Source organism: Chiloscyllium plagiosum, unplaced genomic scaffold (genome assembly GCF_037043375.1).
Source record: "Chiloscyllium plagiosum isolate Xiang-an unplaced genomic scaffold, Cpla_swu_hap1 HiC_scaffold_17, whole genome shotgun sequence".
NCBI lineage: Eukaryota > Metazoa > Chordata > Chondrichthyes > Orectolobiformes > Hemiscylliidae > Chiloscyllium > Chiloscyllium plagiosum.
In genome coordinates this window covers 2,174,031-2,193,644 of record NW_028270155.1, presented here as the reverse complement: position 1 = coordinate 2,193,644, position 19,614 = coordinate 2,174,031, and the positions used below count along the sequence as shown (strand labels likewise).

The window sequence follows — 19,614 nt, the reverse complement described above, 5'->3', positions numbered from 1 at the left end:
ACTTCCTCTGGCAGTTCATTCCATACATGTACCACCCTCTTTATAGAGTCATAGAGTCATAGAGATGTACAGCATGGAAACAGACCATTCAGTCCAACCGTCCATGTCGACCAGATGTCCCAACCCAATCTAGTCCCACCCACCAGCACCCGGCCCATATCCCTCCAAACCCTTCCTATTCATATACCCATCCAAATTCCTCTTAAATGTTGCAATTGTACCAACCTCTACCACTTCCTCTGGCAGCTCATTCCATACACGTACCACCCTCTGTGTGAAAAAGGTGCCCCGTAGGTCTCTTTTATATCTTTCCCCTCTCACCCAAACCTATACCCTCTAGTTCTGGACTCCACTACCCCAGGGAAAAGACCTTGGCTATTCACCCTATCTGTGCCCCTCATGATTTTATAAACCTCTATAAGGTCACCCCTCAGCCTCCGACGCTCCAGGGAAAACAGCCCCAGCCTGTTCAGCCTCTCCCTGTAGCTCAGATCCTCCAAACCTGGCAACATCCTTGTCAATCTTTTCTGAACCCTTTCAAGTTTCACAACATCTTTCCTATAGCAGGGAGACCAGAATTGAATGCAGCATTTCAAAAATGACCTAACCAATGTCCTCTCAACATAACCTCCAAACTCCAACACTCAATGGTCTAACCAATAAAGGTTTGTGTACCAAAAGCCTTCTCCACTATCCTGTTGAAGTGGAAGATGGCTGCAACGGTGCAGATTCAGGGAAATGGGCCATAACTGCACCACATGCAGCAATACCAAGAGTACACCACACCTGATGACCCACATGCACACAGAGTGGCGCAGTGCTCCCAAAAACCCAGTTTCTGTCTCACCATGGCAGTATGCTCTTCCCGAGTTTTTGTACATGCCCTAGCCCATCCAAACCATATTCCCAGCATCTTGAAGCCTCAAAAGTGGTCATGCACTATATTTATCAACAATGATTTGAAATTACAGTATTGAATGTTCTCAATTTAAAACAAATAAATAAAATATTTTGATATAAATACTTTTCTTACACTTGAATACTTGCCCTATTTCTCACAGAAAACTGTACTCATCCTCAGGAACCACATGGGTATATATCAGGAAACTACACAAATACTTCAAGTCCATGATTACGTTATTTTTCAAGTATCAACTTGCTATCAGCTCAGTGGATAATTGTAAACAGAAATTAAAATCTAGTGGACTATAGCGTGTCTGGCCACAGAGCTAAAAGTTAAGGAGACTTGAGAAATACAACCAAAAGAAATAACCAAAATATATTTGTAGTATTGAACTATCCTTTCAATCGTTATCTAAGTTTAGGGACAAATTGATGGATAATATCCAACTTGGATGCAAAACACAGCCATTAGTTTCCTGTAATGAATTTAAAGGATTTGCTTTGGTCTATGTGAAATAATTAAATAGGACTATTTTTAACAACAGACCCCCTACACAGCCAAACTACTGATATTCCTGATGTCCATAAGATTATTTAGAATATCCCCATAATGGACTTACAGACTAGAATCTAATCAAGGGGTTCGGGGTGGTTTATATACAGAATAACAGATACCCCGGGAGGGAGTTACAGACTGGAATCTAATCAAGGGGTTCGGGGTGGTTTATATACAGAATAACAGATATCCCGGGAGGGAGTTACAGACTGGAATTTGTAGACAACGCATAAGTTCAGTGTCAAAGTTGGATATTTGGAGGTCGAGACAATTTAGAAATTGTGAAAAATCACACAACACCAGGTCATGGTCCAACAGGTTTATTTGGAAACACGCGAGTGTGGTTTTTAACTTTCTACACCCCAGTCCAACACCGGCATCTCCAAATCATAGAAATTGTGAAATTAATTTTCCGTTAATATTTAAGTTAACTACAAGACCATTTCAATTGATTTGAAGGAAGGAATTGTAAGAGTGCATAATTTACAATATTGTGCGATATAACTACCGTTTGCAGTAACCCCCCTCCCCCTGCTCTCAGACGGGTCAGTATAGCTCCGGTCTCGGGTCGCTGGGGTTAAAGCCAGTCTCCCGGCTGCGCCCCGGGGGCAGGGTTGAGTGAGGGCTCTCTGTGTGTCTCACTAACACATTGTTTGCTGCTGACAATAACACGGAAGCTGCGAGCATTTCCCTGCTCGGGATTTCCACAGGATTCTGCTCTATAAAAGAAATGGGAGGAAACTGGCAACCATCAGAAACTAGGAGCGCAGGAGCCTGACACAGACAGAGAGAGAGAGAGAGACAGCAGCACGGAAATGCAGCCAGACCCACAGGTAAGCTCCAGGCTCCCGGGGGGAGCTCAGACAATCTCATCCCGACATCCCGCTCAGCTCCTTCCCCAGAGTCCAGGAAATCTGACCACCCAGAGACAGAGGGAGAGGGAGAGGGAGAGAGAAGAGGGGGAGAGGGAGAGAGAGAGAGGAGAGGGAGAGGGAGAGGAGAGGGAGAGGGAGAGGGAGAGAGAGGAGAGAGAGAGAGAGGAGGAGGGGGAGAGGGAGAGGGAGAGAAGGGGGAGAGGGGGAGAGAGAGGAGAGGAAGAGGGAGAGGGAGAGGGAGAGAGAAGAGGGGGAGAGGGAGAGAGAGGAGAGGGAGAGGGAGAGGGAGAGGAGAGGGAGAGGGAGAGAGAGGGGGAGAGAGAGAGGAGGGGGAGAGGGAGAGGGAGAGGAGGGGGAGAGGGAGAGAGAAGAGAGAGGAGGGGGAGAGGGAGTGAGAGAGGAGAGGGAGAGGGAGAGAGAGGAGGGGGAGAGGGGGAGAGAGAGAGAGGAGGAGGGGGAGAGGGAGAGAGAGAGGAGAGGAAGAGGGAGAGGGAGAAAGAGGAGGGGGAGAGGGAGAGGGAGAGAAGAGAGAGGGGGAGAGGGAGAGAGAGAGAGGAGGGGGAGAGGGAGAGAGAGAGAGAGGAGAGGGAGAGGGAGAAAGAGAAAGAGGAGGGGGAGAGGGAGAGAGAGGAGAGAGAGGAGGGGGAGAGGGAGAGCGAGAGGAGGGGGAGAGGGAGAGAGAGAGAAGGGGGTGAGGGGTGTGAGGATCAGAACTCAGCACCAGCCTGTCCAGCATCTGTGAGAATCCATCAAATCCGGAGGCAAGTTGTGTTTTTATTCAGCCCTGGGACATGGGTGTCACTGTCTGAGCCGGTATTTATTGCCTGTCCCTAGTTGCCCCTTGAGAAGGAGGGGGTGAGCTGCCTTCTTGAACCGCTGCAGTCTATGTGCTGTAGGTAGACCCACAATGCCCCTGTGGGAGGGAATTCCAGGGTTTTTACCCAGAGACACTGAAGGAATGGGATATATTTCCAAGTCAGGATGGTGAGGGGCTTGGAGGGGAACTTGCAGGGGGTGGTGTTCCCATGTATCTGCTGCCCTTGTCCTTCGAGATGGAAGTGGTCATGGGTTTGGAAGGTGCTGTCTGAGGATCTTTGGTGAGTTTCTGCAGTGTATCTTGTGGAAGGTACACATTGCTGTTACTGAGCGTCGGTGGGTGGAGGGAGTGGATGTTTGTGGATGTGGTGCTGATCAGGCGGCTGCTTTATCCTGGATGGTGTTAAGCTTCTTGAGTGTTGTTGGAGCTGCTCCCATCCAGACAAGTAGCAAAAGGGACTGTCAGATAGGGTTTGGTGTGGTTTTGTGGATTCTCCTGATCTCTTTGTGTTTGTGTTGCAGCTTCTGTTCATTGTTCTCCTGGTATCAGGGCTTGGCCATACACAGAGGATAAAGAGAGATGAAGCTCCTCACTGCTGGAACCCTGAGGAAATGGAGAGCCAGGCCAAGGGGCTGCAGAGGCTGCTGGGCAGGGCCAGAATGAACCAGCTGCCCTCAGTGACCCTGGTTAAAGAGTTGGAGCAGCAGAAACACCGTGAGAAGAAAGGCTGCCCCGATCTCCGGCAATATTCCACACACAGCAGAGACGTCAGTCACCGCTCCATCTCACCCTGGGCATACAGGTAATGGCAGACTCTCATTGCAGAGGCTGTATGGGCAAGGAGGGGCTGGGATTATCCAATCAGTTTCTATTATTGTAGATCATTGCCCAATGAGGATCCATAGGCAATGATTGGACAGTGAGGGTCAGTGGGCAGAGATGGGCAGCACTGGGCAGTGATATGATTTATCAGAATTATTTTGAGGATATAACTAACAGACTGAAAAAGGGGGAACTGATAGATGTAATGTATTGAGATATTTAAGCTGCATTTAATAAGGTGCCACACCAGAGGTTACTGCACAGGTTAAGAGCTCCTGACATTTGGCAGTGATATGAGCTCAGGTAGAGGATTGACTAACTCCAGGAAACAGAGAGCCAGGATAAATGGTTTATCTCAGCTTGGCAAACTGTAACTAATCAGTACCACATGGATCAGTGCAGCAGCATCAATGATTGCTTGTCTGTATGAAACTATCATAGCAATCTTGTATCATTGACAATATCAAATGGGTCAGAAAGCAAGTTGTGAGGTCAACACAGAAAGTCTGTCATGGATATTTTGGTCAAATGAATTTGACAGTTTGGCAAACGGAGTGAAATGGGGCAAATGTATAGAATGGGAAAGCAGATGATTATTTAAATGGAGAAAGAGGGAGGGATCACAAGTACACAATACTGAGGAATTGGGTGTTCACTTCCATGAAACAAAATCACCCGCATGTAGGTACAACAGATAATTTGTAAAGTAGGTGAGTGTGGGTGAGGGAGGTGAGGGGGCGGTGAGTGTGGGTGAGGGGGCAGTGAGTGTGGGTGATGGGGCAGTGAGTGTGGGTGATGGGGCAGTGAGTGTAGGTGAGGGGGCAGTGAGTGTGGGTGAGGGGGCAGTGAGTGTGGGTGATGGGGCAGTGAGTGTGGGTGATGGGGCAGTGAGTGTGGGTGATGGGGCAGTGAGTGTAGGTGAGGGGGCAGTGAGTGTGGGTGAGGGGGCAGTGAGTGTGGGTGATGGGGCAGTGAGTGTGGGTGATGGGGCAGTGAGTGTGGGTGATGGGGCAGTGAGTGTGGGTGATGGGCAGAGTGTAGGTGAGGGGGGTGAGTGTGGGTGAGGGGGCAGTGAGTGTGGGTGGGGGGGGTTGAGTGTGGGGGGGTTGAGTGTGGGTGAGGGTGTGTGGGAGTGGTTGAGGGTGTGTGGGAGTGGGTGAGGGGGTGAGTGTGGGTGAGGGGGTGTGGGTGAGGGGGTGTGGGAGTGGGTGAGGGGGTGTGGGAGGGGTGAGGGGGAGTGGGTGAGGGGGTGTGGGAGTGGGTGAGGAGGTGTGGGAGTGGTTGAGGGGGTGTGGGTGTGGGTGACGGGGTGTGAGTGTGGGTGAGGGTGTGTGGGAGTGGGTGAGGGGGTGTGGGAGTGGGTGAAGGGGTGAGTGTGCGTGAGGGGGTGAGTGTGGGTGAGGGGGTGTGGGTGAGGGGATGTGGGAGGGGGTGAGGGGGAGTGGGTGAGGGGGTGTGGGTGTGGGTGAGGGGGTGTGAGTGTGGGTGAGGGGGTGAGGGGGAGTGGGTGAGGGGGTGTGGGAGTGGGTGAGGAGGTGTGGGAGTGGGTGAGGGGGTGTGAGTGTGGGTGAGGGGGGTGAGTGTGGGTGAGGGGGTGTGGGAGTGGGTGAGGGGGTGTGAGTGTGGGTGAGGGGGGTGAGTGTGGGTGAGGAGGTGTGGGAGTGGGTGTGGGGTGTGAGTGTGGGTGAGGGGGTGTGAGTGTGGGTGAGGGGGTGTGGGAGTTTGTGAGGGGGGTGAGTGTGGATGAGGGGGTGTGGGAGTAGGTGAGGGGTGTGAGTGTGGGTGAAGGGGTGTGAGTGTGGGTGAGGTGGTGTGAGTGTGGGTGAGGGTGTGTGGGAGTGGGTGAGGGTGTGTGGGAGTGGGTGAGGGGGTGAGTGTGGGTGAGGGGGTGTGGGTGAGGGGGTGTGGGAGTGGGTGAGGGCGTGTGGGAGGGGTGAGGGGGAGTGGGTGAGGGGGTGTGGGAGTGGGTGAGGGGCTGTGGGAGTGGGTGAGGGGGTGTGGGTGTGGGTGAGGGGGTGTGAGTGTTGGTGAGGGGGGTGAGTGTTGGTGAGGGGGGTGAGTGTGGGTGAGGGGGTGTGGGAGTGGGTGAGGGGTGTGAGTGTGGGTGAGGGGGTGTGAGTGTGGGTGAGGGGGTGTGAGTGTGGGTGAGGGGGTGTGGGAGTGGGTGAGGGGTGTGAGTGTGGGTGAGGGGGTATGAGTGTTGGTGAGGGGGGTGAGTGTGGGTGAGGGGGTGTGAGTGTTGGTGAGGGGGGTGAGTGTGGGTGAGGGGGTGTGGGAGTGGGTGAGGGGGGTGAGTGTGGGTGAGGGGGGTGAGTGTGGGTGAGGGGGTGAGTGTGGGTGAGGGGGTGTGGGTGTGGGTGAGGGGTGTGAGTGTGGGTGAGGGGGGTGAGTGTGGGTGAGGGGGTGTGAGTGTGAGTGAGGGGGGTGAGTGTGGGTGAGGGGGTGTGGGAGTGGGTGATGTTTTGTTTCTTGTTCCCCCTTTACTCTGTCTCTAATCCCACTCTGTGTTTTTGCTCCGACTGCAGGGTTGATTACGATGAGAATCGATATCCTCCAAAATTGGCCTTTGCTGATTGCCTCTGTGATGGTTGTATTGATGCGGAGAATGGGGAAGAGATGCTGTCCTTAAATTCAGTGCCTGTGGAACAGACGATGTTGGTTCTGCAGCGTCAGGCCTGCCCTGGGCAGCCTGGCGTGTATAGTTTCCATCTGAAATACATCAAAGTGCCCGTGGGCTGTACATGTATCCTGCCCAAAACCAGCTGGTAAGCTCCTATGGAGCTGATGATAGTGCCCTCTGAGAGGGACGTTCTCACTGACCCAGCGTTGTCTTTTCTGTGAAATGCTCTCTGCTCAATATTCTCATCAGCAAAACCAGCCACCCAGAGACAGACTGCTTCAGGCCCCAGATATCACAGTGACTGCGGGTAGGAGGATGGGGCTTGTTCGACTGTGTCTGAGGGGTGGGGTTAGACTGTATAGAGGGGGTTATACTGGACTGTGGAGGGGGAGTGGTTAGACTGGATTGAGGCTGTTAGGCTGGACTGAGGGACTTTACACTAACTGAACCGGGGTTAGACTGGATGAGAGGGCATTACACTGTACTGAGAGGGGGGTTAGACTGGACTGAGGGAGTTTACTCTATACTGAACGAAGGCTTAGACAGGACTGAGGGGTTTACACTATACTGAGTTGGTTTATACATGAGTGAGGGGGTTTCCTCTATACTGGGAGAGGGTTTAGACAGGACTGAGGGTGGATTATTGTATACTGAGGCGGGGGGGGGGTGTTGTACAGGACTGAGGGGGGGTTACTCTATACTGAGAGGGGTTAGGAGTGAGGGGGAATTACATTATACTCTGGGTGGGGGTGGATTAGACTGGACTGAGACGGTTTAAATGGAAATGACGGGATTTTATGGACTAAGTGGGTGAAGATCTGTGTTTGGTAAGGGGTCGAATTGTGTCCATGAGGGTGGGGAAGGGGGTTTGTGTCACAGTGTCTCTGATGTAACTACCTCAGTGTTTCTGGGAATCTGTCGCTCTGTCTCTGTGTGAGGTTGGATTGAGTTGAATACGTTTGTATTTGAATCCAGTTTGTCATCGTGTGACTTCTCCACTTAATTATTTATAACAAAGATGTTATTGTTTTCATATATTCTAATGTTAATAAGCAAGGTATTTAACTTGGAGATTTAATTTAAAAATGAACTTGTTTATTTATAATAATTTAAAGACAAGCTGTAAATTTATGAAGTGAAATCACAGTCTGAGATCATTCTGTGAGTGTAATTCATTGGATTTTCCAATTTGGTTTGTCAATGCAACATTGACACTTTATAATAAAGTACTGAGCTGTGATTGTGGGAAGTTTATTGATGTGGAACAGGGTGAATCTTATGGTTAATTGCTGTATTTGTAGAAAGCAGTGGTTTTGCAACTTTTGATGATATGCTGAGTGCATTGTCAAAGCTAATTACAGATGTGACTTCAGCTTCACCTTGTTAAGTGTCTCAGGGAAGCTCCTGCTCGGAATCTGAGATAGAAACAAAGAAAACAGAAGTAGGAGGAGCCCATTTAGCCCTTCAAGCATACCCTGCCATTCATCATGCTCATGGCTAATCATCCAACTCAATCGCCTGTTACTGCACTTCCTCCATAGTCTTTGATCATTTAGCTCCAAATGCTATATCCAACTCTTTCCTAAAGTCATACAATATTTTGGTTTTGACTGCTTTCTGTGACAGAGAATTCCACAGACTCCCCACTCTCTGGGAGAAGAAATTTCTCCTCGTGTCAGTCCTAAATAGTTTACCCCATATCCTTAGACTATGACTCCTGGATCTGGACTCCCCAACAATTGGGAATATCCATCTGACCTGTCTAGTCCAGTTTGAATTTTATAGGTTTTTATGAGATGCCAGCTCATTCTTCTAAATTCTAGTGAATACAAGTCTAACTGATTGAATCTCTCCTCATACATGTTACAACATGGTGGTGAACCCTTCTGTTAATTAAACCAAACATCCAGAAAAAACTCACCTCACTTCATAATCTGTTATAATATGAGTGACAGAACTCCCAAATTCCACTATTTAAAGAAAATTATATGAATTTATTCTTTAACTCTAAAAGTGAACATTAAACAACAACTATTCACAACTCTAAACCCCCTTTCTCTTAACTGTTTATTACATGCCTCAAAGTTTATAACAATATGCTGTTCCAGTAAAACACTTATTAAAATTACATCAACTTAATTTCAAAACTACACAGCAGCTGTCATCTTCGGTGTCTATCTTCTTCTATCTTTTCTTTTATTGTGAATATATTTCATATGGAAAGGTACCTTTGATAGAGGGTGTTTCCTAATTTCTTGGGTCTGTCTTGATGGCAGTTGCTCTGTCCGATTTTGAAAATGCCTACCTTTTTTATACTCCCAATATCAGATTGTTTCATTGGTTCAATGTTGGCAAAACAATAGATTCAAATCGATTGGGTTTTAGTATCCTACGGCTTAATTTAAACTGATTGGTTAAATTTGAATTGTTGTCAAAACAGCAACCAACTCAGGCATCCAATTTACAGCCAAATGTTAAATATTTTCAATTTTCCATTACACTCTGAGACTGCTATCTAGTCATATGATACAGGTGCTTGTAAGCTCTCAGTGTAGAACAACATTCACTCTCTCTTAAAGGTATAGTCCACACCTTCAACTTCATAACATACATCAGATCTGCCATCCCAGGAATCAATTTGATAAACCTTTGTATCTGCCTCGGAACGTTTCAACCCCAGGGCATCAATGTGGACTTCACCAGTTTCCTCATTTCCCCCTTCCCCCCCACCTTACCTCAGTTCCAACCTTCCAGCTCAGCACTGTCCTCATGACCTGTCCTACCTGCCAATCTCCCTTCCCACCTATCTGCTCCACCCTCCCCTCTGACCTATCACCTCCATCCCCACCCCCATTCACCTATTGTACTCTTTGCTACCTTCTCCCCAGCACGCCCCTCCCCTAATTTATCTCTCCACCCTGGAGGCTCCCTGCCTCCATTCCTGATGAAGGGCTTTTGCCTGAAACATCGATTTTCCTGCTCCTCAGATGCTGTCTGATCTGCTGTGCTTTTCCAGCACCACTCTGATCTAAACATCAATTTGATAAATCTTTGTTATGTACCTTCTATGTCATAGACACCGAATGCCAGCTCTCTGACACCACGTCCTACCTCCTCCTTGACCATGACCCCACCATGGCCCCTCAGGTTAAAATCACTCACATTGTCCATGACCTCATTGTCTCCAGTGATCTTCCCCTCCACTGCCTCCAATCTCATAGTCCCCCAGCCCCACCCCTGGATCTACCTGCTTCCCAAGATTCATGGTTGACTCATCGTCTCCACATGCTCCTGCTCCACTGAACTAATTTCTTCCTATCTCGACTCCATCCTCTCCCCCTTAGTTCAGGCACTTCCCACCTAATCCACCACATCAATCACACCCTCCATCTCTTCAGTAACTTCCAGTTCCCCTGCCTCCAGCGCTTTATCCTCACAATGTATGTGTACTCCTTATACATGTTCGTACCCTAAAGATGGCCTCCACGCCCTCCACTTCTTCCTCTCCAACAGACACATCCAGTCTCCCTCCACCAAGACCCTCCTCCACCTCATCAAACTAGTCCGCTCCCTCAATATCCTTTCCTTCAACTCTTCCCCATTTCCTCCAAATCCAATGCTGGCCATGGGACCTCAGTTGGGCCCTAACTATGCCTGCCTTTTTGTCAGCTATGTTAAACAGTCCCTCTTCAGTACTCCATAGTCACAGATGAGGTGCCAATAGACTAGATGTTGGCTAATGTGGTGCCACTATTTAAGAAAGGTGGTAAGGAAAAGCCAGGGAATGATGGATCGCTGAGGCTGACATTGGTGGTGAGCAAGTTGTCGAAGGGAATCCTGAGGGACAGGATTTACATGCATTTGGAAAGGCAAGGACTGATTAGGGATAGTCAATATGGCTTTGTGTGTGGAAAATCATGTCTCACTAACTAGGGTCTTTTGAAGAAATAACAATGGGATGGGGCCCAGTGATGGGACCAGGTGGAGTACCAGGCCGTGCACTCAGAGCACACGCAGATCAACTGGCAGAGGTCTTCTCGGACATCTTCAACCTCTCCCTGCAGCAGGCCCCTGTCCCTGCCTGTTTCAAGAGGGACAACATCATCCCTGTGCCTAAGCAGGCTCATGCAGCATGTCTCAATGTCTACCACCCAGTGGCCCTAACCTCGGTGGGCATGAAGTGCTTTGAAAGGCTGGTTGCGGCATTAATCAACTCCAGCCTCCCCATTACTCTTGACCCACTCCAATTTGCCTATCGGACCAACAGATCCACATCAGATGTCATATCACTTGCCCTTCACTCCTCCCGAAAACATCTTGACACCAAGAACAGCTACGTAAGGATCCTACTCATTGACTACAGTTCAGCCTTCAACACTATTATCCCCTCGAGACTGATTACTAAACTTAGTGATCTCGGACTAAGCCCCACTCTCTGCAACTGGATCCTCAGTTTCCTGACCCACAGGCCACAGTCAGTGAAGGTTGGGGACAATATTTCATCCTCACTAACACTCAACACTGGAGCTCCCCAGGGGTGTGTACTCAGTCCCCTACTGTACTCAGTGTGTACCCATGACTGCATCGCCAAATACTAGCCTAATACCATTTACAAGTTCGCTGGTGGCACCACCATAGTTGGTCGAATCTCAGATGGTGACGAAACAGACGACAATGGGAGGTGGAAGACCTGGAAAAATGGTACACTGAGAACAATCTAGCTCTCAATGCCAGCAAAACCAAGGAACTCATTATTGATGTTATTCATGCCCCCCCCTACACATTAACAGTAAAGAGGTGGAACAAGTGGACAGTGTCAAGCTCCTGGGAGTGGTCATCTGCAACAAGCTTTCTTGGACTCTGTAAGTGGACTGTTTCTGTGCTGTACATCTCTGACTCTACACAGTCACTGTGCCCCAACTCTTCTGCCATTATATCGATGACTGTATCGGTGCTGCATCCTGCCCCCGGGCTGAACTGGAGCAGTTCATCAATTTCACCCAAAAACTTCCACCCTGCCCTCAAATTCACTTGGTCCATCTCAGATACCTCTATTCCCTTTCTTGACCTCTCCGTTTCCACCTTTAGTGACAGTCTACAGACAAATGTTTACTATAAACTCACAGATTCCCATAACTACCTGGACTATACCTCCACTCACCCAGTATCCCACAAAAACTTCATCCCATTTTCCCAATTCCTCTGCTTCCATTGCATCTGCTCAGACAAAGCAACATTCCACTCCCAACCATCCCAGATATCCACTTATTTTGAACAATGTTCTTTACCCCAGACAGCCTTCCACTGCACTTAGCGTCATAGAGTCATAGAGATGTACAGCACGGAAACAGACCCTTCGATCCAACCTGTCCACACCAACCAGATATCCCAACCCAATCTAGTCCCACATGCCAGCACCCGGCCCATATCCCTCCAAACCCTCCCTATTCATATACCCATCCAAATGCCTCTTAAATGTTGCATTTGTACCAGCCTCCACCACCTCCTCTGGCAGCTCGTTACATACACGTACCACCCTCTGCGTGAAAAAGTTGCCCCTTAGGTCTCTTTTTATATCTTTCCCCTCTCACCCTCAACCTATGCCCCTCTAGTTCTGGACTCCCTGACCCCAGGGAAAAGACTTTGCCTATTTATCCTATCAATGCCCCTCATGATTTTGTAAACCTCTATAAGGTCACCCCTCAGCCTCCGACGCTCTTACTTAAGGTGAAGGAGCCTTGGATGACAAGAGAAGAGGAGCTTCTTGTCAAGAGGAAGAAGGAAGCTTACTTAAGATTGAGGAAGCAAGGATCTGGCACAGCTTTAGACGGTTACAGGGTAGCTAAGAAAGAGCCCAAAAATGGACTCAGGAGAGCTAGGAGGGAGCACGAGAAAGCCTTGGTGAGAAGGATTAGGGAAATCCCAAAGGCTTTCTACACTTAACATGAGGAATAAGAGAATGACCAGAGAGAGGTTAGGGCCGATTAGTGATAGTGGAGGGAACTTGTGCTGGAGTCTGAAACAGTGGGGGAGGCCTCAGTGAGTTTTTTGCTTTAGTATTCACTAGAGAGAGGGACCTTGTTGATAGTGAGAACACCATGGACCAGGTTATAGGCTTGAACAGATTGATATTAAGGAAGTGCATGTGCTGGAAATTCTGGGAAGCATCAAGATAGATAAGTCCCCAGGGTTGGACCAGACATATCCAAGGTTACTACGGGAAGTGAGGAGTGATATTGCTGCGTCTCTGGCGATGATCTCTGCATCCTCACTCTCCACGGGAGTAGTACTGGATAATTGGAGGGAGACAAATGTTGCTCCTCTGTTCAAGAAAGGGAATAGGGGAATCCTTGGGAATTACAGACCAGTAAGTCTTATGTCTGTGGTCAGCAAGGTACTGGAAAGAATTCTGAGAAATAGAATTTATGACTATTTGGAAAGATATAGTCTGATTAAAGATAGTCAGCAAGATAGCCTCACAAACCTTATTGAGTTCTTTTAGGATGTGACGAGACAAATTGGTGAAGGTCGAGCAGTGGATGTGGTGTATATGGATTTTAAATAGGCAAAAATGAGGACTACAGATGCTGGAAATCAGAGTTTAGATCAGAGTGGTGCTGGAAAAGCACAGCAGATCAGGCAGCATCCGAGGAGCAGGAAAATTGAAGTTTTGGGCATTCCTGATGAAGGGCTTTTGCCCGAAACATCGATTTTCCTGCTCCTTAGATGCTGCCTGATCTGCTGTGCTTTTCCAGCACCACTCTAATCTAGTATATGGATTTCAGTAAGGCATTTGATAAGGTTCCCCATGGTAGACTTATTCATAACGTTAGGAGGGTGGTAGTAGAGTCAGAGACATTAGGAACATTTAAGCGACTGCTAGACCAGCTCATGGATGGCGATAAATTGCGGGGTGTGTAGGTTAGGCTGACCTTAGATTAAGATAAATGCTCAGCACAACATCATAGGCCTCAGGGCCTGTACTGTCCTGCACTGCTGTATGTTCTATGTTCCAACACCCCCGAACCCCTGGTAGATTTCCCTGCAACTGGAAAAGATGCAAGACCTCCTGGTGCACCACCCCCTCCTCACCTCCATCCAGGACCCTAAACAGTCCTTCCAGCTGAGACAAAGGTTCACCTGCCCCTCCTCCAACCTCGTTTACTACATCAGGTTTTCCCGATGTGGTCTTCTCTACATCGGGGAGACCAAACATAAACTAAGGAAACATTGCTCTGAGCACCTCAATCAGGCCCACAGGGACCAACCTAACCTCCCTGTCACCTCCCATTTTAATTCCCCTTCCCACTTCCTTCCTGACATGACCGTCCTTGGCCTCCTCCATTGTCACAGCGAATCAGAATGCAAATTGGAAAAACAACACCTCATCTTCAGTCCGGAGGACTCAACATTGAGTTCTCCAATTTCAAATAACCTTCCTCCCCATCCCCGACACCCGTCCCAACCCCTCCCCCTCTGTTCCATTCCCCTAACCATCCCTTTCTTTGGCTACAAATCAGATTCATTCATCCCATTGACAATCAGGCTGTACCCTCTACCTGTGTTCACCTATCCCTACCTCATCATCCCATCCTTCTTCCCACCCAAAACTCTCCCCCACCCCCATCTTTATCTGCAGCTCCCCCCACACCCACCTCGAGTCCCCGAGTCCTGAAGAAGGGTCACACCTGAAACACTGACTTCTCCACCTCCTGATGCTTCCCCTAGCTGTGTTCTTCCAGCCTCCTGCTGATCTCCCTTACACTCTCTCTATTGCAAGAATGTCCTTCCTCAGATAATGAGACCAACACTGAACATCGTATTCTAAGTGTAACCTCAGCAAGATTTCCTTGTTCCTGTACTCAAATCCTCTCACTATGAAGGTCAATATATCATTTGCATGCTCACATTCAGCGACTGGCTTTCTGTTTTTGTTAATAAACTATCTTCTTGTTTTTGCTCTGACAGTGGATAACCATATTAAACTGCATCTGCCATCCATGTGCTCAGGCCCTCCGTCCATCCAAATCACATTGCAACATCTCTACATCCCCCTCATGGCTCACTCTCCCACCCAGTTTTGTGTCATCTAAAAATTTGAAAGTTTTACATTCCGTTCCCTCGTCTGAATCATGAATATGATTAATGTAAGTAGCTGGGGTCTCTGGATTAATAGCCCACAATAATGCCACTAAGGCTATTACTTGGCCACAGATCTATCCTGACCTTAACTCCTGTTTCATATTAGCTCCTTATAGCTTCAAATGCCTGACCTTTCAAAAATCTAAATTCTTCCTCTTTAAATACTTTCAGTGATGGAGCCTCAAAGACTCTCTGGGGTACAGAATTCCAGATATTCACTACTGTCTGGGAGAAAACATTCCTTCATGTTTCAGACTTTTTATTCTGTAACACAGTTTTGTAGTTTGACAGTTAGTGGAAACATCTTCTCAACATGACCCTGTTAAATGCCATCAGAATTTTGTATGTTTCAATAAGAACACCTCCTATTCTTCTAAACCTCAATGAATAAAAATATAACCCAGTCATATCATATAAGATAATAATTTTCTTACTTTCTTTGAGAAAGTGACCAAACAGGTGGATGAGGGTAGAGCAGTTGATGTGATGTATGTGGATTTCAGTAAGGTGTTTGATAAGGTTCACCACGATAGGCTATTGCACCAAATACAGAGGCATTGGATTGAGGCTGATTTAACGGTTTGGATCAGAAATTGCCTAGCTGAAAGATGACAGAGGGTGGTGGTTGATGGGAAATGTTCACCCTAGAGCTCAGTTACTAGTGGGGTACCACAAAGATCTGTTTTGGGTCCATTGTTGTTTATCATTTTTATAAATGACCTGGATGAGGGCTGAGAAGGATGGATTAGTAAATTTGGGGATGACACTAAGGTCGGTGTTGATAGTGCTGAAGGATGTTGTATGTTACAGGGGACATAGATAAACTGCAGAGCTGGGCTGAGAGGTGGAAAATGGGATTTCATGTGGAAAAGTGTGAGGTGATCCACTTTGGAAGGAGTAACAGGAATGCAGAGTACTGGGCTAATGGCAATATTCTTGGTAGTGTAGATGAGCAGAGAGATCTTGGTGTCCAGGTACAGAGATCCTTGAAAGTTGCCACCCAGGTTGATGGGGTTGTTAAGAAGGGATACGGTGTGTTAGCTTTTATTGGTAGAGGGATTGAGTTTTGGAACCATGAGGTTATGCTGCAGCTGTATAAAACTCTGGTGCGGCCACATTTGGAGTATTGTGTACAGTTCTGGTCACCGCATTACAGGAAGGATGTGGAAACTGTGGAAAGGGTTCAGAGGAGATTCACTAGGATATTGCCTGGTCTGGAGGGAGGGTCTTGTGAGGAAACGCTTAGGGACTTGAGGCTGTTTTCGTTGGAGAGAAGAATTGAGACATAGCAGATAACCAGAGGGTTAGATAGAGTGGACAGGGAGACCCTTTTTCCTCGGATGGTGATGGCGAGCATGAAGGGATATAGCTTTAAATTGAGGGGTGATAGATATAGGACAGATGTCAGAGGTAGTTTCTTTACTCAGAGAGTAGTAGCGGCATGGAACGCACTGCCTGCAACAGTAGAGGACTTGCCAACTTTAAGGATATGTAAATGGTCATTGGATAAACATGTGGATGAAAATCAAAAAGTATAGGTTAGATGGGCTTCAGATTGGTTTCACAGGGCAGTGCAACATCGTGGGCCAAAGGGTCTGTACTGCGCTGGAATGTTCTATGTTAACTGTTTGCGATTGGCCAACCCCTTCAGCCCCAGAATCAGCCTCATCAACCTGCCTTAAACTGCCTCCAATGGCAGCGTAGACATTCTTAATCAAATTGTTCAGATATGTTATGACACATCTCTGCAGTAGGTGGGACTTGAACCAGGACCTCCTGGCTCAGAGATAAGGAGATAACCACTGTGCCACAAATATATCCTTTCTCAAATATGGGGGCAAAAACGTTACACAGTACTCTAGATCATCTCTCACCAGTACCCTGTGCAGATGTAACAAGATTTCCTTATTTCTAAACTCCAAGACTGAGACACTAAAGGCCAAAATTCCATTTGTCTTTTTCATCATCTGTTGGACCTGGATGCTAACCTTTCTCAGTTTCATTCACAGAACATTGAGGTCCCTCAGTGCTGCGCATTATTGAAGCCTTCCTTCATTTAAATAATAGTCTTCCTTTTACTGCTCCACTATATTCTCTATTATATTATATTTAATGATTGAATTTCTAATGAAAATAAACCTAACCTACTCAACCTCTCTTCATAGCTAGCACCTTCCATACCAGGCAACATCCTCGTAAACCTTCTCTGCACCCTCTCCAAAGCGTCCAAATCCTTTTGGTGATGTGGTGACCAGAACTGTACACAGTATTCTAAATGCGGCTGAACCAAAGTCTTGTACAACTTTAATATGACTTGCCAGCTCTTAGACTCAATACCCTGTCCAATGAAGGCAAGCATGTCATATGCCTTCTTGACCACTCTATCCACCTGTGCAGCAACCTTCAGGGTACAATGGACCTGCACTCCCCGATCTCTCTGCTCATCAACTTTTCCCAAGGCTCTTCCGTCCACTGTATAATTCGCTCTAGAATTAGTCTTGCCTAAATGCATCACCTCACATTTGTCTGGATTGAAAGCCATCTGTCACTTTTCTACCCAACTCTCCAGTCTATCTATATCCTCCTGTATTTTCTGACGGTCCCTTATGCTTTCTGCTACTCCACCAATCTTCTTGTCATCTGCAAACTTGCTGATCATACCAACAGTGCCCTCTTCCAGATCATTTATGTATATTACAAACAACAGTGGCCCCAACACTGACCCCTGTGGAACACCACTGGTCACCTTTCTCCATTTCGAGAAACTCCCTTCAACTACTACTCTCTGTCTCCTGTTGCTCAACCAGTTCTTTATCCAAGGATCTAGAACACCCTGCACACCACATGACATCCACTGACTCTCCTTTGACTAATTTGTTGGTTACTTAAGAATTTTCAAGCATGACCATAAGACCATAAGACAGAGGAGCAGAAATTAGGCCATTCAGCCCATCGAGTCTACTCCATAATTCAACCATGGCTGATAAGTTTCTCAATGACTGAGGTCAGGTTAACTGGCCTATTGTTTCCTGTCTTCTCTCCCCTTCCCTTCTTAAACAGTGTTGTCACATTAGCCATTTTCCAGTCCTCTGGGACCCTCCCTGGCTCCAGTGATTCCTGAAAGATCACCACCTTTGCCTCTACGACCCCCTCAGCTATCTCCTTCAGAACCCCTGGGGTGTAGTCCATCTGGTTCAGGTGGTTTACCTACCTTCAGACCTTTCAGCTTCCCCAGCACCTTCTCCTTAGTGACAGCCACGATACGCATCTCTGCTCCCAACTCTGTTGAAGTCCTGCTTTGCTGCTGTTTCTGCCACTCTGAAAACTGATGCAAAGTACCTACTCAGTTCCTCCACCATTCCTTTGTTGCCCATTACTCTTCCTCCAGCCTCAGTTGCCAGCGGTCCAATCCCACTCTTGCCTCTCTCTTCCCTTTTCAAAATCTAAAAACTCTTACAATCTTCTTTTATATTACTGGCTACCTTGTCCTCACATTTCATCTTTTCATCTTTTTGTGAAGGGCAGGTCGTGCCTCACAAACCTTATTGAATTCTTTGAAAAGGTGACGAAGGAGGTTGATGAGGGGAAAGCGGTAGATGTGGTATATATGGATTTTAGTAAGGCGTTTGATAAGGTTCCCCATGGTAGGCTACTGCAGAAAATACGGAGATATGGCATTGAGGGTGAGTTGGAGGTTTGGATTAGGAATTGGCTGGATGGAAGAAGACAGAGGGTAGTAGTTGATGGCAAAGTTTCTTCATGGAGTGCCGTCACTAGCGGTGTTCCGCAAGGATCTGTTTTGGGACCATTGCTGTTTGTCATTTTTATAAATGACCTGGAAGAGGGGTTAGAAGGTTGGGTGAGCAAGTTTGCGGTGATACGAAAGTCGGAGGAGTTGTTGACAGTGAGGAAGGATGTGGCAGGTTACAGCAGGATATAGAGAAGCTGCAGAGCTGGGCAGAAAGGTGGCAAATGGAATTCAATGTAGCTAAGTGTGAGGTGATTCACTTTGGGAAGAATAACAAAAAGATGGGGTACTGGGCTAATGGTCGGATACTTGGTAGTGTGGATGAGCAGAGGGATCTTGGTGTCCATGTACACAGATCTCTGAAAGTTGCCACCCAGGTAAATAGTGCGGTGAGGAAGGCATATGGCGTACTGGCTTTTATTGGTAGAGGAATTGAGTTCCGGAGTCCTGAGGTCATGTTGCAGTTGTATAAGACTCTGGTGCGGCCGCATCTGGAATATTGTGTGCAGTTTTGGTCGCCATACTATAGGAAGGATGTGGAGGCACTGGAACGGGTGCAGAGGAGGTTTACCAGGATGTTGCCTGGTATGGAAGGAAGATCGTATGAGGAAAGACTGAGACACTTGGGGCTGTTTTCATTAGAGAAAAGAAGGTTTAGGGGTGACTTGATTGAGGTGTACAAGATGATTAGGGGGTTAGACAGGGTTGACAGTGTGAACCTTTTCCCGCGTATGGAGTCGGGTATTACAAGGGGGCATAGCTTTAAATTAAGGGGGGGTAGATATAGGACTGAAGTTAGGGGTAGGTTCTTCACTCAGCGAGTCGTAAGTTCATGGAATGCCCTGCCAGTAGCAGTGGTGGACTCTCCCTCTTTATGGGCATTTAAGCGGGCATTGGATAGGTATATGGAGGATAGTGGGTTAGTATAGGTTAGGTGGGCTTGGATCGGCGCAACATCGAGGGCCAAAGGGCCTGTACTGCGCTGTATTCTTCTATGTTCTATGTTCTATGGCCCTCACTTATTGCTTTATGAGGTATCCTCTGTTGATTTTTAAAGGCTAGAAGCTCATTTCCATAAAATGTGGAGTTAAGAAAAGCAGCATCAGAGGAGCAGGAGAGTTAACATTTCAG

The 19,614-nt window shown here is 47.6% G+C and overlaps 1 protein-coding gene across 1 annotated transcript; it reads left to right on the top strand.

Moving 5' to 3' along the window:
* The first annotated feature begins 2,230 nt into the window (after window positions 1–2,230).
* LOC148147270 (interleukin-17C-like) lies at window positions 2,231–6,909 on the top strand. Its single transcript, XM_087995558.1, has 3 exons — window positions 2,231–2,292; window positions 3,673–3,953; window positions 6,499–6,909. The coding sequence occupies exons 1-3, from the start codon at window positions 2,275–2,277 to the stop codon at window positions 6,740–6,742; spliced, it is 543 nt and encodes a 180-aa protein (XP_087851684.1). The 5' UTR covers window positions 2,231–2,274; the 3' UTR covers window positions 6,743–6,909.
* The last annotated feature ends 12,705 nt before the right edge of the window (window positions 6,910–19,614 follow it).

Bases quoted from the DNA above. Each gene is read 5' to 3' on its own strand.
- LOC148147270 (XM_087995558.1), top strand. The intron at 3,954-6,498 runs GTAATGGCAGAC...CTCCGACTGCAG, and splicing joins ATCTCACCCTGGGCATACAG to GGTTGATTACGATGAGAATC.